General features: G+C 43.3%; 1 protein-coding gene across 3 annotated transcripts in view; it reads left to right on the top strand.

Annotated features, from left to right (window-relative positions):
- slc25a26 (solute carrier family 25 member 26) overlaps nt 1-21,881 on the top strand; it is a 60,235-nt gene that overhangs the window by 2,973 nt on the left and 35,381 nt on the right. The window contains exons 3-5 of one of the 3 annotated variants that reach the window (XM_006784608.3): nt 2,241-2,359; nt 9,617-9,721; nt 10,453-10,500. In XM_006784608.3, the coding sequence (XP_006784671.2) occupies nt 2,241-2,359; nt 9,617-9,721; nt 10,453-10,500 (272 nt within the window). Of the gene's footprint in view, nt 1-2,240; nt 2,360-9,616; nt 9,722-10,452; nt 10,505-21,881 lie in introns of all 3 variants that reach the window. The other 2 variants (XM_035905159.2, XM_087840598.1) reach the window with 2 other exon arrangements.

Genomic DNA, 21,881 nt, shown 5'->3' with positions numbered 1-21,881 from the left:
CATGGGGGTGTATTAGCAGGCAGCGAGAGAGAAGGAAAGGTAATCCACTTATTCCACTATAAGAAAGTCTACTATAGGTGAAGTAAATACGAGAACCTCAAACTGGCATGAGCAGAGGTAGAAATGCTGTAGTTTGGAGTTCTTTGGCTTCCTTCCATAAACTGGGACAACGAAAATTAATGCGAGGCTGTATGTCTGAAAGTTGTGGACCATAGAATGATAATGGTCCTAAGCACATGTAACCGGTGTGATTCTGCGTTGTGTCTGATCAAAAAAGGTAAAAGAAAGAAAGGCCTCCAAGTAAATAATTTGCCCACTCCAGCTCCTCTCCCACGGGAATTGTAGAAAAGGGGTGGCATTTATTTTTACATTGAACATAAAGTATGGATTTACACGTAACATATTTGACATAAGATAAAACAAAAACAACAACATGAAATCCGACATACCTGATCAAAAAAGGTAAAAGAAAGAAAGGCCTCCAAGTAAATAATTTGCCCACTCCAGCTCCTACGACCAAATACAAACAGTGGGGAAGAGGGTTAGCTCAACCCACCACAACTTCCAAGCTAGCAAGAAGTATATATCCATGCTAGCATTTATGGCGCCTAAAACACATTTATGATACACACATACTACACACTTATAACATCTAACAAAAACAGGCTTAATAATGACAATAATTGAACTAAAATCGCAATCAGAAATATCAGGGTGGCTAAATATGAATTATATGTGTGTTTTACAGTGTTGGGAAAGAAATTATACCAACCTCTCCCACAGGGGAATTGTAGAAAAGGGGAGAGGCAAAAGGGGTACACTGTATTTATAGGGTTGCACCAAAGAAGAAGAAGAAAAGAATAAGGAGGGGCTCTAACTGATAATGAACATAACTACAGGCTTGGAGGTCCTAAAAGTCAGGTATAAAAGGAACAGTTTGGGGGTTTAGGACACATTTTGTGTAATTATAACAATGTGATTTATGACCCTGTTACACACAGTTAGAAATTTTAAAATCCTTTAAAATCCTGTAGGATGATTGGAAATGGGCAGTATCTGTAAGAAAATCCTCAAACTTGACAGATTTTCATGGAAGAGTTCAGTAGGCTAATTAAGAGGCTGGACTGAATTATACAGAATACCTACAATACAACCACAACAGGTATTTCAGCTAAAGAGGTAAAACACTTGCTTTGGAGGCCAGGGGTCTACTAATATTTTCCACAAAAGTATAATTCATCAATTGATAATTTTGTTGAATAAGTTGTTTTATAAAGCTACTTTTTTTTTTTTAAATTGTGGTTGTGTTCAGGCTTTCTAACTTTTTCTACAGTGAAAAAGAGGATCAAATGTTTAAAAAAAACCCTTCAAAATCTCCATGGGATGCACTTGTGCTTTTCTCACAACTTTAAGTGCTGCCAATTGCTTGTTACTCCTTTAAACAGTTGCTGAAAAAAGTACCATTAATAACACTGAAGCTGATTAATTTATTTGTTGAGCTGCAGCAAATTAACCATGCACTCAAAGAATTTACCACAAATAACACTGTAGCTTTCTGAAAATTTAGTGATTATTTGAATTCACTGGAACCTTAAACTAAATGATGCTCAGAGGCTCTCCTTTTAGCATTTCGATCAATTATTTTGCTTTACAATCCTATTTAAATATCCCTTTTATATCCGTTTGTTTTCTTAGGATTTAATTTGGGAACTTTGAATTGCCTTGTAGTAGAAGTGGTCTGTAAAGGGCCTATAGATGTAAACCTTTCTAACTGTAGCTTAGTGTTCTCCACACAGGCAGTATCCTAGTCAAGGAGAGCATTTGAGAAGGTGCCAAGCTCTGTCTTGCAGGGTAGTAGCTCCAACGTACCTAATATTTAAGCATCAGTTTAAAGAAAGTATGTTTTTTCTGCATGTCTACCACTCTCACAGTCAGAAATTGGAAATACAATAAGCATCTCTTTATTTGAGTAGAGTAGAGTGTATTTGATGATTTCATCTGTATACTTTTGCAGAATAATGTGTTAACTTTCTTTGGGTTTAAGTGCAGGCAGACACACACACACACACACACACACACACACACACACACACACACACACACACACACACACACACACACACACACACACACACACACACACCTCAGTTCCTCCCCTGTCAGTGGTAGTGAGGGATATTAATTGCTCTATGCTGGTTGACTAATGGGCCTTAAACGCCTGTGGTTCTGCTTGGTTTCAGCCGCTGCTTTCTTCGTCACCTACGAATACACAAAGGCCCTTCTCGGCACCGGTGGAGTGTTTGCATTACCACATGTGGCACCTGTCACTCACATGCTGGCCGCCTCCCTGGGAGAAGTAGTAAGTCAGCCTGTCCCTCATTCTCCCATCCTTTGTCTCCTCTCATGTGGATTTATATCCCTGTTTCACTCTGGCAGTAAACTGTTGAGTCATTTGTATTCTTTTGTTGGTCTAAATGATTCCCAGCACTTCCATATTTAGAAGGCCAGCTGTCTTTACATGCATATTTTTGCTCTTCTGTGTTCTTGCCCTTGTTGTTTCTTTCCCACCAATGTATGTCCCAAATGAAAACCAATGGCATGTCTCTTAATGCTTTCGCCTTTTAAATTTCGTAGACAGCTATTCAATGGAGTGGCTGGAGGGAGTATGTGGTTTTGGCTGTAGGCCTCAAGGTCCAGCTGGGTGAGTTAAGGGGGCTTCCTCGGTACTGTCCCAGCAGTTCTCTCAACCAGCTGGGTAAATAAGACCTCATTACTGCCTATTGATTCATCTACTTTCCCATCTCAGACCCCCAGACTCTGACAATTTAGTCTGGGGAATTCACGCTAGAAACCAATGAGAAGCAGCGCAATTTCCTCAGCCGAATCCTCTCCCAGTCACTTGTAGTGAACCGCAGGATTTGAGCCATAAGGGGGCCATGGGTATTCACACTGGCATGACATGGGGGATATGGAAAATAGGATGCCCCCCTTGGTATACCCTAGGCTGTCTGCAAAATGCTAGACATTCAGTATTCATGGCTTTTGGATGGGTGTAATTTAGCCAGGTTTTGCATGTTTATGAAATGGGATTATTCCACATGGCAGGTTGTTCACTGTACTTTAGGTTACCTACGAGGTGCGATCAGAAAGTTCTGAGACTGAGCCTGTTCTGCAAGAACGGGGCGAGGCATGGCATCATGGTTTAAGACCTAGAGCCCAACAAGCCTTCTAGTGGGAGAGTTTCCTAGGAGCAGCTTGATCTGATGCATCATTCAGATGTTTCTTCCTCTTTCCCAGAAGGAAATTCAAGTTGAAAGCTTGACATTTTGACATGGTGGAAGAGATCCAGCATGGGTCGTTTAAGGCGCTTACAGAACAGAACTTCCGGAGGGAGCGATCCGAGTGTGGCAAAGCACAGAGAACAGCGCGGTGCTACACAAGTTGTTGTTTTGTTTTGTTTTTTTAATTTACAGAAGTCTGTAGCCAAACTTGGATCAGGGAAAAGTTTTTGCCTTTTTTAGATGGAGTCTCTAAACTTTTCAGGCCTCACAGTGTTCGCAAGAGGACATAATGATACTTGAAGATGAGCAAATCTTCCCCTAGTTCTCAGAATTAGTGTATCAGTTATTGGGGTTACCGTATGTGTTTAACACTTAACAATCAGAACATTTTTTTTTTTCAGGTTTTTTATGTATACTACCGTCAAGTTGAATGTGAAAGGTCAGGCAGAGGTTGCCACTACCTCTAACCTCATTGTGGATTTGAGCACATCAAAGGCACAAATCCACAGAATGGAGCCGAGCAGAGCAGGGGCGGTATCCTCCTGCATTCTGCCAGCTGAGATCGTCTTGTTCAAAGAGGCTAATCTTCAGGCTTAGCCATGAAAGGCCTACCCTAGTGCTGCCCCGAGTTAGATACAAGACCTAAACTTCTGCACTGTGATGCAACAGCAGCCAAATATGATTCTTTGTCTCAGTAGGTGCTAATGACTTTTTATAACAGTCTTGTTTTGAGTGTCTGACAGAAGTGGTGACAATTTCTTACATTTCTTAGTATTTGCCAAGAAAATAATTAATAACACAGGCAGCAGAAAATGTGTGATTAACAAACATTCTGGTAATCCTCACTTCCTGAAGTTTTGTTTGATGAGAGGTGTATCTGACTTACTTTAGCACTCTTTTATTTAGCTTCAGGAGACAAGACACCCTCTTTATGATGAGCATAAATCTTTTCTTTTTAATTGAATTTATAGTTTGGTCTTGATAAGTAAACTTGAAGCCATCCGTTAATTAGGCTGCTATGGCTGCTGTAGTACTGACCCTTCCTTATTTTCTAGTCCTAATGTATATAATGTTGTGGGCATTTAGTTTGATTTTGTCGGTTCTCTCCTGTAGTTTTTCTCCTTTTGAATGTTCATGACCTCACTATACTCCACTGTTGTCTCTTCTCCTTACACTGGTCATGGCCTGCTTCTGCATCTTGTTTCTTTCTGTAAAATTCAGATTTTTCCTCACCACTCTCACCAAGTGTGTGCTTAAACAGGCTACTTTACAATATAAAGTGCTTTGAGATGACTGTTCTATTGAACTGGCAGCATATGATTAAAATTCAATTAAATGTAATTATTAATTCATTTCAGCACACTTCTTATGCACCTTTATAAGGATGGATGAACTCCCGCTATGGCGAGCAATCAGTTGTCCATCCGTCCATTCATAACTCACAAGAATTGCTGCTCCTCCTACATTGCTCAAGATTTGATCAAAGTTCCAGGCATTGATCTCCAAATGCTTCTTCACTCAAACTGTGCTCAAGGTCAAGGTCACATTTGTCTTTTTTTATGGGCCCTTTGCCATTTTCACAGCTTCACCTTCATGCACACTACCTACAATTTCACTAAATTCTCTCTCCTGATGTACTGAACAATATTCAGTTCAAAATATTTAGCAAAGCCGTTAATATGAGATTGTTTTGCAATTCCAGTGATGGTAAAGAAAGACCCGCTAGGTGGTGATCATGATCATTGTACGGTATTGGTCGATTCCCACACCAGGGAATCACCATTATGATAACATCAGCATTACAGTGAAAACTATGACACACTGATGTGACACATATTTACTATCTATGGTCATAATTACTAATGACCGTATAGTTGTAATATTCCCGTTTTTCACACATTAACCTGTGAATTGCGATGGATTGTAAGCAGTCAGGTTAAAAACTGCTACCTTCGAGTTTTTGTTTATGCAAACAACTTCATTACTTTCTAGTTAGTCTGTTAACTCAACATAATAGAAAATAATACAGAATAAAACCCAATTCTTATCTGCTGACAGGTTCACTTGAATCTTACATTATTCACTTGGTTTCATCCAAAGTTCCTTTTTTTAATAGTCCATCTCATCTGAGCTGAGATTATATCATAACTGGCCAATCATAGCTAGGTATGTTTTTCACTTGTCCAAATGTTTTATGAGTCAGTGCCAGGCAACAGGTTAAAACAGAAGCACATCAGTTCTGTCAGATGTGTGTGAGATGGGTGACAGAAAAACACAGTGAACACGGTCACACAAGACTTTATTTTCTATTTTGGCACTTGTGTGCTATAATTTAATATACAGTGTGCTAAAAAAAAATTGTCCTTTAAGCCACAAATAAAAAGTACATTAGGCAACAAATTGCCAAAGGAAATTTTTGAGGGATCAAGGAAAGTATTTCACAAACAGATTTTATCTGTGCAGCTTCCCCATTTTCATCCAAATGTAATATGTCAAACAGATCGTAATGACCACCTATCTTTAACCAGATCTAATCAATCTTCATTTTTTCACCTCTTTACAAACAGGCCTGACTTTAGTAAGCAGTTAAGCCGGTGGGATGGATGGCGACTATAGATCAGAGTGACTCGCTTTGATTGTTTCCTTATTGCTCTACCTCCTTCTCGTTTTCTCTTGTGGAGACCAGAGCAGCAGTTGTGTGACACACACAACTTAAAGAAGAGGCAACTTGTTATTTGGTCCTCGCCTGACTTCCCCTCTCTAACCCACTCAGTCTATGATCCTTTCCCCCAGGAGGCTAGTGTGTTTTACCAACTGTTTCCACTCCACAACGTTCACAACAGATGTTTTACGGGCACTTATTGCTTTGCTACTTTGATGTCCAAGCTCAATGGATGATGTGCTTGACTTAGCAATGTCTTATTAATAAATGTAGACTAAATCTATTATAGCCATACCAAAGGGAGTTTGCTGCTCAGATTTTATTCTGTACCAACGTATGATAGTGGAATTAAAATCCTTTGGTCTAACAAGTGCACAGTCTTTGTGGACGAAGCCAGAAATTTACTAGAGCTGTTGAATCTTACTCTTCAAGTGTCAGCTAATACAGTGTCTATATTAACCTAGTTACCACTGCATTCACCTGCAGGCAATAACAGACAGACAGAGCCCGAGGACAGTCACAAGTTGTAGAGAGAAAGAACTCGAGAGGGTCGAGACAATGAGAGAAAATCCCCACTGCCACAAACACCTCGGTGTTTGTGCGACCGCAGTGGTGGGACGCTCCCATAAAGAATGTGTAAGCTGATGGCGTCTGTCAGGCTCTAGCAGGCTGTTATCCAGCCATTAGATCAGATTTATCTTCATTCCCATTCGCTCGACGTCTGCCCTGAAAGCTCATTTGTCAAGGCCAGGCAGCAGGCTTCTCTCGCATCTATAACCCCCCCTCCCCACACCCTCTTACTGCCACACATCTGTGGGAGGATGTACTGGAAAATACAGTGTGACATGACAAGATAGGGGGGACATTGAGAAGGAGGGAGCACAAGGGAGGAGTTTCTTTTTTTGGGAGGGAGGTAGGAGAAACTGGCAGCCACTTAACTTGGCTCTGAGAAATAATCCATGCATCGCCTTCGAGGAGCGCCACGCTCTGTGATTTATTGGCTGTTGTTTCAGACTTGGAGACATGCAGTGTCCTCATCTCTACCCTTCTTCTCCATGACCTTTTTCTTCTCCATCTTCCTTCTTTCTTCCATTTTCCTTGCTTACTTTATCCTTTGCGATACTGTAATGCATTCGAAGTATAATGAAATCCAAAGAAAGCAGTGGTTACAGACAGTATTGTCTTTTTGAAAGGGCAGCTCAAGGCACTCTTACTGTTTGTTTTTTATTTTTTATATTGTGTTAACTGCACTATAGTTGCAGCCAAATGTCAACAAAGAAAAAAGATTAAAATTTACTATTGTCCACAAAAGGGCAATCTTGTTTCTTGGTGGTGATCGCACTGTTTTTTAATGATGAATAAATCCAAATAAGTTAGGCCCAATGCAGTTATTACAGCCTATATGTTTTCCCACCTGTTGTTGCTATGGTGCCAAACGGCAATCCGGGTCCCGATTGACCGACCACCGTGTCCTGATGGCCAGACGTGGTAAAAGAGGCATGGGGGCAAAGGCTTGCCGGATGGAGGGATGTAATGACTCTAATGTGCTACGAGTCTCTGCTAATTTCCCATCCCTTACTGTGGTTCTCCCATGACTGAGTGCTGGACTTTCACTTTGTCGTATGGCGGCCCGAGCTACAAACAGAAAACATAGTCTGTCATTTGGACTAACGACAACAGGCCAAACTGAAGAGCTTCAAACACAGACAGGCAGCTTCCTAATGAAGGCTGCTTGACATATCCAGCAGCTTGTAAATAAAGATAAATGGTAGCAGAAATTTAAAAGGCTACCGATAGATTTCTAATAAGTTTACGAGCCGGAGGAAAGTGTTGAACGCTTGCATGCTTGCTTTCTTTCCCCTTCTTGATTCTGTGCTCCTTTCTTTTTCTTTTTCTGCTTTGATTTCTTTGTATCTCGCTTGCTCTCTGATGAGATATTACCTCCGCATCTCTAGCCATTATTTAGATTTCCTTCATCCCAGCCATACCTCATAGTGTCCTCATTCAGCATCACTCATTTCCCTCCCTCGTTTGCTGCCGCTTCTGATACTGTATCTGAAATAGCCTCGGAGACCACACACTCGATCTTTTATCCACTCAGAATCATCGCCGCCACCTCTAGTTGCACAAATTACTCCCAAATAAACAATGTTCCTCATTTATTTGGTATAATCTGTGTCTCATTCTGGCCTCCTCGCTGCAGTGACAGGAAAGGAAAAGGCCATCTTAAGTCCAAACCCCCAGCCAATTACATCAGTAATTACTTGTCATAGCCACTTTCTTTCCATTTAGCTGCCGTTTTCTGCTCCTTTGGAGAGTTGGTTTGGGGTAAACATGATGTACAATGTATTAGAAATTCTAACTTGACCAAAGGGGGAGGGTAAATGAGATCTCAGAGGCAGATGCAGCAAGCTCAGTTGTTGCGAATGGGTGATGCAGGTGCGAGTTTGGGCACTTGGTGGTAGTGTTGCTCCGTGGTTGTGCTGCAGCTGGACACACTGATGTGAAACACCAGCAGCCTGCACAGAATTCCTTATAGAGGCGCATTCAAGTCGTTTGTTTTTGCTGTTACGTATGGAGATTAAGACTGCTGTGTTCACTGTGTGCTGAAAAGAGGAACAACTTGCGTAGCCTACAGAAAATGTGATGTAGTGAAAGTCAAAACAAAGTTGAGAATTGGTCCATCTGTTGCTCAACAGTCAGCAGGTATTATAGCAGTACAGAAAAATAAGAGACGACAGAGAGAACAAGTGTCCACCAGAACCCTTTAACAGCTTGCGGTGTATCTTTGCCTTCTTATTTACAGGGTATGGCCCAAAAGAGCCTAAAGAGCCCAAATGCTAAATCCAAATGCTGAACTGGGAAAGGAGCAAAACGGGAAGCGTCTTTAATACACTGCCTCTAACATTCCTTCTCTCCTTGCTTGGTGCTGCTGTGGCGTCTGGCATCTGTGCGACTAAGGGAAGTCACAGTTGGGTGGGGGGGCTCACAAATCGCTCTCAAAGATTGCTTGCTGTTAGCCGGTTTTTCCACTCCGGTGCAGGATAAGTGGGAAATCAAGCCGCCAGGTGGGCAGCTGTGCTTGCCTGCCTGCCTCTCCTTGCCTTTCGGACCATGGGAGTTATGAAGCATAAATATTCATGTCTGTCTTCACTAGCTGTTGGCAGTCCATATTTTTGTTGACATATGGTGGATGGGTTGGGACTTGAGCAGGCAGTGTGGCTGCTGGGGTGTGCATGCGTGTCTGGATCTATCAGGGTGTTTGACGGAAGCATGTTCCTTGGACACAGATACACAGTCAGCCTGATGACCTTTTGCGAACATGACAACTGTTGCTCTGGTGTCATGTCCGCTCTGTGTACCAGTTTGTTAATTGGCCCAGTTGCGCACTAACTAAAGCAGTCGTTAGCCTGCCAGCTTCATGTAATTGCTCTCCTCGAGCCGTGCCACATCATGGCCACCTGCCACGTAGCAGAAACATACAGAAGGTGATATCATGTACAGCAAAAGGGCATCTAGGGGAGTGGCGTGGGTATGTGCGAACTCAAAGATGTGGGTTTCCTAACCTCCAATTAAGCACAACATGGATATAAAGGGTCTATAAAATGACAGTATAGTGTAATACAACAACTACAAATTCAGGCCTTTAATGTTTTGTTTTTTCATCCTGTAGGTGGCGTGTCTGATCCGGGTACCCACAGAGGTGGTCAAACAGAGGGCCCAAGCTTCCCTCTCGTCCTCTACCTACAACATACTGCTGGCTACTCTTAGAGAAGAGGTATGTGGCAATCAGAAGCTCGTTTTTGGCCATTAAATTTGCGTTTATGTGTGTGTGATTTTTGGCTGTCGTTCATATCAGTAACGCTGCTGAGATATGGGATCTGAGGACATTGATGAAAACAAGCCTGTTGCCAAGAAATGCAAGCAGATTATCAAAAAGCAAACTTATCTGAAATCCAGAACTAAAGTACTCGCACTGTGAGTTTACAAGTAATGAAGTGTACTGCTAGTTCATGTGAAGCCATGATTCACGGCTGAGGTGTTGATAGTAGTTCCAAAAGGTAGCTGATCAAGGTGGGGTGAGTTTAAATGAGTATATAATTGTCCATATTCATATGTTTGAACATATAAGTAAATTAAGTTTCTGAAGTCCCCTCTGCTTTGAACCAGCTGTACCGATCAGATCCACCAATCACTGTTTTGAATGGGTGTGGATGTTGGGTCACTGATTTCATAAATTGTAATAAATTGTTAGACTCTGCCGCTCCCATCTAAACATTATGAGTGTTGGGTGGGTGTGGGATGTAGGGTGGGGGGTTTAAGCCGATGGTTGGAGCATACCAGCACCTTAACCCTAACAGCTCTCTGTGAAGAAGCTGAATAAACTTTGTTCCCACTGATGAATTATACAAGTGCTTGATCTGTACATTGACTGATGTGCATTCAAGCAAAAATTAGATTTTATTTGTTAGATTTAAACATTTTTTTTCCTGTTGTTTCTCGGGGCAGGGGGTTCGAGGCTTGTACAGAGGATATGGCAGTACGGTTCTCAGAGAGGTAGGTTTCATTCACGGGTTATCTTCACACTCAGTCCCTCGCTTGTGTCTGTCATCCACTGTTGGTACCATCATCAGTACCTGTTCCACAGCAGATCCTGCACTTGTGTCTGTCTTTGGTAAAGTTTAGTTCCAGGTAATTACAAAGTACGTCGTACAGATCATATTGAAATCAATACTAAAAACAGCTCCTCAGCTCTTTGAAAGATGTGTGGTGGATTTTTTTGGATAGGTTGAACGGATATTGAGGCTTTCCACGCTTGTGACTGAAGACAATTTAATTTCTCTTGGGTTGGATTGAAGTTTGTAGTATTGATTTACAGATGTTTTTTTTTCCTCCCTCACTTTCATCTCAGTCAATTACTTGCACAAGATGTGTGCTCTCCTTTTTAGAGCTAAATCTGATTAATTAATTCAATTACTCTGGTTATAAATGCAAAACAAAACAAGGATAAATGAGTACTGGGCTAAACTCCCTTGATAGGCGCTCACCTTTTTGTAATGGAGAAAAAAAAGCAGCTCTAGTTCTTTGATTCATGATCCTCTCCCTAATTGCACCTGCAGTGCATGATATTGCAAAATAATTGCGGGAAGCATTGTATGGGTGTTTTGAGTTTCAATAGAAGTGGAAAAAGAAAATGGAGAGGGAGAAAGAAGTATATGAAGGTGACACTTGTCTTTTTTTTTTTTTTTTTAGGGAGGTGGGTGAGGGCGTAATCTAGTCCCCTCTGCTGTGCTAGCCTGTACTTATTTTCTGCCTCACTAAACTGATGTTATTCACGCAAATTCCATCTGGACAGCCAGGGAAAAAAAGGACAACAAGACACTGTGATTTCTCCGAGGGGCTCTGAATAAATGAATACATTTGGAGGCTGGCGCACGGCCTGTGTGCATACTAACACTGGCAGATGAAACGCAGCGGTGGCGGCAGGGATTTGGGGCACGGGAACGGCAAAGGATGCTTCGTGGTGATTGGCTTTGACGTGTGTCAGGAAGGTAATTCATTTTCTCTCAGCCTCCGTCGCTATCCGCCCATCTCGCTCCTTTGGCCAAGAGACCCTGTCAAGATAAGTTTGTTTATGTGGTACGGCATGGCGCCTCCCTGCTCTCACTGGCCCACTAATTGAGGTCCTATCTGTGCTATATATTCATTAGGCAGCCTTCAGAAGGCTTTTCTGATGGGTATGATATCGCATTAGCGCCCAGTGTGCAAGAATCCACTTTGATCAACTTGGAGGGTGGAGTAAAGGAGTACAAGTGTCACATCTGTTGTGATCCGTTTGTCATTGTTGCGCCAGCCTACATGTACGGGCGGTTTTTGCCCAGCACACCCCGGCTTTGCCCAAAGTTGTCCTTAAAACTTAAATCTAAATTATTGATTAATAGGATTTCAGTTCTTTTTAATTTTGCACCACATTAATCTTTATTGCGGTATACCCTTTCTGTCAAGTTTTCTGCTGAGTTGGCATCTTATGGGTTCCAACTGAACAGAGCATGAAATCACTGAGATTTAGATTGGGGTGAAGGAAACTGGAGCGCGGTGAAAAATTACTTTATTCTGCTCTAGAAAAACAAGGACCTTTTTTAATTAACACCAGCAAGACTTTGTTCAGGACTTTGAGAGAGACTACACTTGCCCCATATCCCACATAAGCTGTTGATGTTGTCTGTGTGTTAATTTGCATTCATTGTATGAAAACACACAGGGTAATCTTCTGAGTCTAATCAAGACTCTAATTATATGTCATCAGTAGTAGTGGTCCTCATTTCGTCAGGATTTCCTGCACTTGCGCTGTTTTGGATTGTACCATCTTTCTCCACTAGATGGCATGTTAAGCTTGGTACTGCCTTTATGAAGCTCGTGCCTGACTTTTGTTTGAATTCCACACAATCTGTACTTCCCTTCTTCCCTCTCCTCACCTATCAGTACCAATCCAGCTCCATGACATTTATGCACAGCAGTTACTGATTTTTAAAAGAAATTATTTATTTTTATATCGAGCCCTTTTTTTCTGATCTAACATATTCAGAGGCAATATTGAGTAACGAGTCTTAAGTGGGTTATTAGACGGTGTTTAGTAATGTGGTGTTGTGTGGGTTGCGGAGTGGCAGGTGTAAGTAAAGCTGGCTCTGTAAAATGCACCTTGTCTCAGTGACTCTGACATACAGCCAGTCTACATATAATCACTTATAGTTATGTTCTGGAAAGTGTCTGCTTAATCTGAATGCCCTTAATAAACACATTTAATCTAGGAAGCACACAGACAGGGGAGGTATTTGAGCCACCCAAGTTAAAGCAAAACCGGGTGTTAGAATGACTTCCCTTTACCAGCATTACATATAGTTTGCTTAATACAACCCCTCCTCCAAAGCTTCCCCACTTCAGCAGCTGGGACCTGGCAATGCAAAGCACAGGATCTGGCAGCTGGGCTTATGAAACACCTCTCCATCCAGGCTCCCCCATCCCAGCTCTGCTTTCTATTTATCCATCTCCTCTTCAATCTGCTGCCCGATTCCCCCCCGCCCCCGCCCCCGCCTTCTCCAGCAGAGGGCTTAGCTGTAAGGAAAGACACGCTAACCTGGGATTTAACTGTTACCAACAGATCAAATACAAATTGGAGCTGATTTGTATTTGAGCTACAGAAAAGTGACATATGAGAGAAAAATATGAACCAAAGACTGCATTTTGCCACAATTTGACCAGCTTAAACAGAGTTCTCTTTAACTCTGCTTGAATATGTTGTTACATTGAGCGTTCGGATGTCATAATGATCATTAATTGTGTTTAAATGGTAACCACACTAGGGTCATTTAGGAAACTCAGCGTGTGCCATGTCTGACAGCTCAGGTCTTGTGGTGTGTACACTGGGTTATAATTGTCAGAAACAATGTGGAGGTGGATGCTGCTTCCTCTGGTGGAATCCTAAGGTTGAAGTTGTCTCAACAGGCACACAGCAGAGCAAAGGTGACCCGTGTGTGTGTGTGTGTTTGTGAACCCTCTCCCCATCCCCCCTTTTTTGTGTCCACCCTTCACCCTTGATGTGGGTTCAAAAGGGGAATCACTCTATATCCTGTTTCTGTGCACACTGATCCATAAAGGCTCATGTTTATATACCCTCATATGACTGAGACAGAGCAAAAAGAGGGAAAAAAGAAATGGTAGTAGAAGCGAAGGTTGTTTATTTTCCTCTAATATGTAAAGGTAGGATTTGTGTGACACGTGTAAAGGAGTGAAGGCTTCCTCCTGCGTTGTGCTTTAGAGTTGGAGCTCATCGGAGCAGCTGCCGCTAGTCTCAGAGACCCAGACCGCAAACCAACTCTTAAATTACTTCAACGCCTTTAAAAGCTTAACAAGACTGGATTAAATAAGAAGGAAAATGCACTGGAAAAAAGAGAAATTAAGCCAAGGAAAATATTAAGCTGTCATTCAAAAATGAAATAGAAGGCTCACTAGTGAGATGAATGTGTTCACTTATTTTGGGGCTTTTCTTGATTCGTTTTGCACTGTTTGTGTGAGCCATTTTCATTTCATAACTGTTTGCTATTATACAGTTATAGAATAAGACTTTTATCAGCCTCTGAAATTAATAAAATGGAGCGTTGCTCCGATGGGTTCACATCAGAAGCGAATGGGAGCTGCTGGTGTTATCTGTTTACTCTGTGATCAGTGAGCGGGCTAAGAGGACTGAGGAAGCCTGTTGACCTCAGTAGATCTGATCCTTGACCTGTGACCTGTGAAGGGCTATATGTGTGTGTTTGCGTGTGCTCCTGTGATATGGAGGAACCGTAGAGGGATGTCTGCCATCTTGGTGTTTTGAGTCAGAACTGTCAAAGTACACATTCAAAGTATATTTACATTATACATACACAGTGGTGGTCAGAAGTTTACAAACACTCTTCATGGGCATGGTTTTAGCCAAATATTTCACTACTTTTCTTGGCAGAATAGATTGGTTTCCTGCTACTGACTTGGCATTTAAGTTTAGTTTGCAATTTTATAATGGGGTTGAGTTTGGGGATCTTCTAAGTCTTTTCCAAAAGTTTAGTGTCACCCTGCTTTATTCATTGTAGACGTTTTCGTGTGTGTTTGGGATCATTGTCATTATGGAACATACAATTGTGTAAAGATTAAACTATTTAGCTGTTGATTCTGAGGTGAAGTTGAAAAATGTAGAGGTAGTTGTCTTCCTTCATCCTTCCTTCATTATTCCATCCACTTTGTGGAGCATTCAAGTACCACTGGAAGCAAAAAAGCCTAAATTACCCAAACTGAGTTTATGTAAACTTTTGACTACAACTGTTTTGGTCAACAATTAGTTGGACCACCCCATATAATAGAATAGAATAGAATAGAATAGAATAGAATATAGGGAACCATTTAAAAATAGGACCAATAGCCAAGGATGTCCTTGGCTATTGGTCAAGGACATCCTTGAAAAAGTACAAAATAAGTCAGTTTGTTCCACAGGAAGTCCAGCTATCAGTACAAAGAAAAGTACGACTGTATAGTGTGTATTAAAGAAGATAATAGAAAGTAAGGGGAGGATGATGTAGATTTATTTGGCGTTTACCTTAATTTGTCACCAGTGGCTAGCTGAAACGTCCATATGTTCAATCAAATTAGGTGATTGGTGTTGGGGATGTCCTTGCAAGTACCAGTTCATAAAAAGAAGGCTTTGAGTGACTTCCAGAACATTTAATGACAAGCAGTGACTTTGATAAAATAAATTTAAAGAATACACGATTGGAGGCCTTAGCTTGATTTCTCGGTTCGTATCATTCCTTTCTTTACTGTCAACTTTCTTGACTTATGGGATACTCTTTTTGAGTCCTGCCCCTGTTTGCATTGCTTCCAGGCCAGGCTGACTCTTGTTAGAAGAGTGATGACCTTCTTAAGCGATCCACTTGTCGCTGGATGATTTGTATCACTTTATCATAGATGTCACTCAAGGGAATAATGGTTTTCCTCCCACTGCCATTATGGATGACGGATGAATACGGTTCTGGCTGCACCTGTCATTCCCATCAATGTGCCTTTGTGAATATGATCATATGTATATATTTTTCCTCTTCTGTGTTTCCTAATGCAGCCATACTGGCATGCACGTAGCGTATTGCAGCCCACTCGTATATCCAGTCCCTCTGAGGTGCACGTTGGCAGTAGGACATCTGCTGCAAATCTGACTAAGCCTCAGTAACCTTCCTTAGATCAACATGTGGTCTTATTGATGAGTTCTGCAGTCAGTGGGGCTAAAGGAGTTAGCTGCCATGCTGTCAGACCCCCACGTGTGGCTTTTGCTAAGTTCGGTTGGGGGACAGCACCGGGCTTTCTCTGCTGGCTTGTTTAGGATGATACATTGGAAGCCTGTACCACTGAGAGCCATGGATCATACACTTATGTTAAGTACGCTGGTCCCCGTTGACGACTACTCCAAAATCCATCATTCTGGTTGCAGTTCATCATGCACGGCTACTCTGTGCATTTTTGAGACTTATCACCGATATCATCTGCCAAACATATTCCCAGGAAAAAGGCACTGTTGCCTTTATCGGCTATAGTAGCTTTCCGGTGTATAGTGCCTGTGTAAGTGCTGCATTCATGACCACAGTGGCCTTGGTCAGTGAATCCCTCGGGGTCTTGGGGCTGTGTTTGCTTCCCACAACTTTATGCATGTTTGTCTCAATCCAGGCAGAAAACCTTTAGTAATCCACATGTGTTTCTAATAACACACAGCCGACAGCCTGGCAAGGGACTTACGGTCTGTGAGTATTTGTGGGATTGGTGGGGGTTTGGAATGGAGGGAAAAGCGATGGCTATGTTTTGGATGTCATGTGGAAGGAAATAAGTGTCAGGAGTGTGCTTCTGTATGTTGGTGCCATAACACAAGATTGAGAGTGATGCATTATTCCCCTGACAGCCATACTTGTAATGCAGATTTAGTTTGAATTGGATGCCTGTTCCACTTGAGTTTAGCAGGTATTTAAGTGACATAATACCCCAACAGCCTAATTACTCTAACACCCATCGCAGTCAATCAGCACTTTATAAGTTACTGCATTTGCTGAAAAAGAATGTTTACATGAGGCAACTCATCAATCAGATCCACTCTATATAGCCAGTGTCTCATTTTCACTTTATCTTGGAGTGACAGGACAGAGTGAGAGCTGTGGGAGTGGAAGAAGGATAAATCAGTGCTGTGTAAAAGCCAGATGTGAGGAAGCACCCCATAATTAGAGGTTAACCTAACTTTTTTTTTTTTTTTGTACAGCAACGCTACTCTCTCATGAAAACCAGTGATACAGATCCTTCTTCCGCCCCTTTCCCCTCACTTCCTTTCCAAAACCAACCACCTCTCTTTCCTGTGGATTTACTGTAACGTTCAATTCAAAATGTAACTTATCGCTCCTTGTCAAATTAGTTGGCTTTTTGACTTTAAATTGAATAATTATGTCTATAACTTCTGTTCCCTGAAGGAGAGGAACGAAGTACAACACATAAGTATGAGATATCGCGCCCTTGCGTGTCCTGGCTGAAGAAACCTTTATTCACGCCTTTAAGGCAGATGACGTTTGATGACACGCACGCGGCCCCACCTGCACATATAGCCGCTGTCATCACAGTCATCCCTCAGTTCGATAGCCACTCTTCACCGAGCCAAACTGCTCAGTGGGGCCACCTTGTGTTGTAACTCGTTCCTCTCCTTCAGGGAACAGAAATTATAGACATAACTATTTGTTCCCTTTCAGTCGATTCACTCGGTACAACACATAAGTATGGGACATATATACTCGCCCCGCAGAGCAGCCACCGAACCAGAATCAGACCAGCACCACCTTAGTGAGCGGTAGACCCAGCAGAAAGGACAATATGAGCCACCGAAGGGGCTGTAACGTCCAACCACTAAAACCGCACAAAAGTGTGCGGTGATGCCCAACTAGCTGCCACACAAATATCAGGTACAGGCATCCCTTTAAAAAGAGCCCATGAGGTTGCCATCCCCCTGGTGGAATGAGCTCTCACCCCGTGGGGCAAAGCAAGACCTTTGGTGCTGTAATCCAGTAAGATAGCTTCTATAATCCAGTGGGACAGTTTCAGTTTAGACAGAGCTCTACCTCTAGTTGGATTAGTGAAGCAGACAAACAGCTGGTCACATAAACACACATTTGCTCAATGTAGGTGCATAGCACACGCACTGGACAAAGAAAATGCATCCTCCTCTGTTCCTCAGATGCAAAAGGAGGGGAGCAAAAGCTCAGCAACTCAAACTCCATTGAGCTACAAGATACAGGCATGATTTCGGGAAAATAGGCAGCATTTGGACGCAATACGACTTTGCGGCCATCAGGAGAGAACTGTGTGCAGGAGAGATGCACAGACAGCTACAAAGGGTCTCCAGCACCAAAGACAAGTCCCAAGCAGGGACACTGGACTTAAGCGCGGGTCTCAGCCGGCAAACCCCTTTCAGAAAACATATAGCAAGGGGATGTGCACCTGGTGTTCTCTGTGAATCAGAGAGAGAGACTGCCGACGCACTCTCTCTACAACTGGAGATATCATTTCCACTGGGCGAAATGCATACAGGAGCACCTGTGGCTATTGGTGCGCTAGCGTGTCCATGCCCAAGGGTGCATCGTGGTCGATTATGGAGAAGAACAGGGGGCAGTGAGTATTTACCCTGGAAGCAAAAAGATCCCAAATCTGAGCCACAATTAAAGGGTGTAACCTCCATTCTCTCACCAGAGGATCTCCCCCCCCACCCCGGAGAGAAGGTCCGGCCCCAGGTTCAGGTGGCCCGGGATATGGGTGGCTCTTAGAGACAGAAAATGAACACTGCACCATAATAGCAGAGAGTGAGACAGGTTCAACAGGTGAAGAGAGTGTGTTCCTCCCTGCCTGTTTATGTAAGACACCTCTGTTGAATTGTCCGTCCTGACTAAGACATGCTGGCCCTCCAGGACTGGATGGAAATGTTTGAGAGCTAAGAACACTGCTAACAGCTCTAAGTGGTTGATGTGCAGCTCGCGTTGGGCTGCGGACCAGATCCCTCTCACTGCTGCACCCTCGCACAGCGCTCTCCACCCTCTTAGGGAAGCATTTGTGGACACCACCTTGCGAAACAACACCCTCCCAATCCAAGAGCCGGGCTCCCTCCAAGGACAGAGAGCTAGCATGCGAGACGCGGTTACTGTCAGCCTCCTCCGGAGGTGACGCGATGCACACAGGCGGTGAGAGAGAGTCCAGCGTTGAAATGCTCTCATCTTTAACAGTCCAAGTGGCACTACGGCGATCATAGATGCCATCATGGCAAACGTAATATCTTCTGGAAACGCAGTCTGCGTCCCAGCTGAAACTGAGCGAGGCAGCTGTCCAACTCCATGTACTGTCCATAAGCGGGCACAGTGACGCGGGTAGACAGAGGTTTGTCCCATGATGCTTTTAGCTTGCAGATAAATTCTGGGAACATGGGAAGGCAGTTTTTGGCCGTTGCGGGCTCCAGTGGGGGGAAAAAACCTGGGAACCGCAACAGTTTCTGAGCTGGCGGAGGAGAGGGCCAGTCCACCTGCAGCTTCTCAGCAGCACGGCGAAACAGGGAGAAAAGAGAGGTGTCATCATGGCCAACCGGTGCAGCGGCAGCACATTGGGCCGACAATGAGCTCTCCTACTCATCCTCCGACAAACCATGGATGTCCAGGCCGATGTCCAGCACGTCATCGTCTTCCTGGGGAGCGCTGGCGGGCTTCAACCCAGGCTGAAGCCCATCAGTGCTCCTGCATGGTACCGGCTCGTCAAGGGCTAACCCGTCAACATATTCCATGTGGTCAGCCCAGCTAATTGCGGGGACATCGACCGGATAATCCTCGTCTTTGGACTCGGATGAAACCGGGGCTCCAGACTCGTAAAGGAGGGGGTTATGTGCGAAAGCCGAGCGTTCCAGCACTTTTTCCGCAAACGTCACCCGTCTTTCCAGGGTCAAGCGCCGGAGCTGGCAACAAAACACACAGGCCTCGGGCTCCGTCAACGCTCTCCTAGTGTGGACGATCCCCAGGCAGACAGGGCATCGTGCTGGCCACTGTCGTGCAAAGAGAAACCACATCCCTGAGGACACGCGTGAACAGAAGATTTCTGCTTTGCTCTCTTCGGTTTGGAGTCCATTCCAAAACGCAAAGCAAAACGCTGCACAGGAAAACTTGAAATTAGCACTCCCCGGGGAGCCTACGCACCAACTGTGCAGTGGAGGCTAACACCAACAGGGGCAGTCAAACTAAGTTAAAGTCGGCAGACAATGGAGCTAACTAGCAGCAGCTAGCTAGCCCGCCCAACTCAGCAGAGGTGTTCTCAGCGAGGTGAAGAGCGTAAGAACTGAGGGATGACTGTGATGACAGTGGCTATATGTGCAGGCGAGGCCGTGCGTGTGCCATCACACGTCATCTGCCTTAAAGGCGTGAATAAAGGTTTCTTCAGCCAGGACACGCGAGGGCGTGATATCCCATACTCATGTGTTGTACCGAGGGAATCGACTGAGGGAATCAGACAGACATGAATTTGCATTGTTTCAATAACATTATTACAACTGCTATGGTGTTTGCAGGTGTTTTGTTGCATATGTGCTCTTTCCTTTTACTCAACAGTCACATGAGGCTCTCAAGAAGCGAGATGTGCCCCATACACAGCCAGCCAGTCATAGGCCTGCCCCCCATAGCTCCCAGTCACCACCATCATCTTGCTAGCAGCAGTGCTTAGAACCCAAAAGCATCTGGAACAAACCACTTGAAAGTCGAGGGTCATTCAGTGATGTCACTGCTTAATGTCCAGAGGAAAAAAGGAATAAAATGTGACCTGCAGCGCAAGCGTTTACCTCACTCAACCCCGCCATTAGGTTAGAACAGACCCAACAACAACGCTAGGGGGCGGGCCCCACACAAACAACAACGCTTGGACACTGCTAGCACGGGCGCCCACACAAACGCAAAGCAGGAGATGAAGCATCGCTGAATATGTTTCCAAACCAACTTCATTCTAAGCCAAAGACTAGAAAATATGGTGAAGCATATCTTCCCTTTGGTTTCACCTGCACAAGTGCCGAGGTAGGTCTCCCTGCAGAATTGGTTTTCCCTTCGTCGGGAGCAGCACTGGGCTGTTTAAATCACGGACAAACAGTATCCCACATTCTTGATTTTTAGTTCACAAACACTTGTTGTAATGACTAACTACTCCTGACATTTTGGAGATGTTAGCTCTTTATACAGTAAAGTTACAGTGGGATACAAATAACATCAGGCTGATCCTGCCACGATTTGTTCCCCCGGTTCAAATCACGGACAAACAGCATCCCACAGTTGTTTACGTTTTTGAACCCATTTTGCAGAGGGATTTTTTTGAAAAATGTATTGATAGCAATGTTGAATATTATTACACAGGAAAAAAAAACCAACTACATGTAAAATAATTACACCATGATGCATCTGCCTTTGTAAATGGATGGACAGTAACTGCGTTTGTATATGTAAGCGTGTAAAACCTGCAGATAGTCAGATTAACAGTATTTCGTCTCTATCTGCCATTCTGCAATTCATCTCATGTAAACAATAACGTGCACACAGCGTGACGTGAAAAAAGGCACATACCTTTGATGTTGCATGACAAACTCTGTATTCCTCGTCCACACGTAAACGCAAAAAAGGAGTTTTAAAAAATCTCCGTTCTCGGTGATTCGAAACGCTGTTTACGTGTGGACGAAACAGCTGCGTTTTCAAAAATACCCGTGTAGGTGTGGATGTAGCGTAAAAGAGTTAGTAGTTTATTTTATTACTACCTGTAATTTATTGCAGATTACTTGTATTTGCTTAATTGTTTACTAAATGTTTGAGGTGTGAAATAAACCGCAATGGAGCAAAATATGGGTGTGTGTGGTTCGCGCACGCGCGCAAGGGGGGGCGCGAACATTTTACTTGTGAAACAAGGGGGGCCCAGCAAAAAAAGTTTGGGAACCACTGGGTTAGAAGTTCAAATCAATTCATAATTCAGCTATCAATGTACGCTAAAGCTACTCACTGAGTTCGTTAGATTAGTTGGTTAGCTTAATATAGGTTGTTAAAACAGGGCAATGTTCCAGACTAAAGTCATTTATCACAACATCTATGGACAAAAAATGGGTTCATGGTTCCCAGAGGATAGCCTTACTGACTTTTTCCATCAAATCTCAACTGGATCTTTGTGTTGCATGAGTTGCCTCAGATATTAATGTTCCCCAGAGCATGAGTCCTAATAACTTCAGTTAATGCTTCGTGTGCCACTAACTGCTCACTTATTGGATTGGTAGAAAGTCTTGCACAGACTTTAATTGTTTCCAGAGTTATCTTTCTTAAGCAATTTCTTGAATT

This window comes from Neolamprologus brichardi, chromosome 5, assembly GCF_056152115.1.
Source record: "Neolamprologus brichardi isolate AB-2024 chromosome 5, ASM5615211v1, whole genome shotgun sequence".
NCBI classification, from domain to species: Eukaryota; Metazoa; Chordata; class Actinopteri; order Cichliformes; family Cichlidae; genus Neolamprologus; species Neolamprologus brichardi.
Note: the sequence above shows the minus strand (reverse complement) of the source record. Positions and strands in the feature narration are given on the sequence as shown.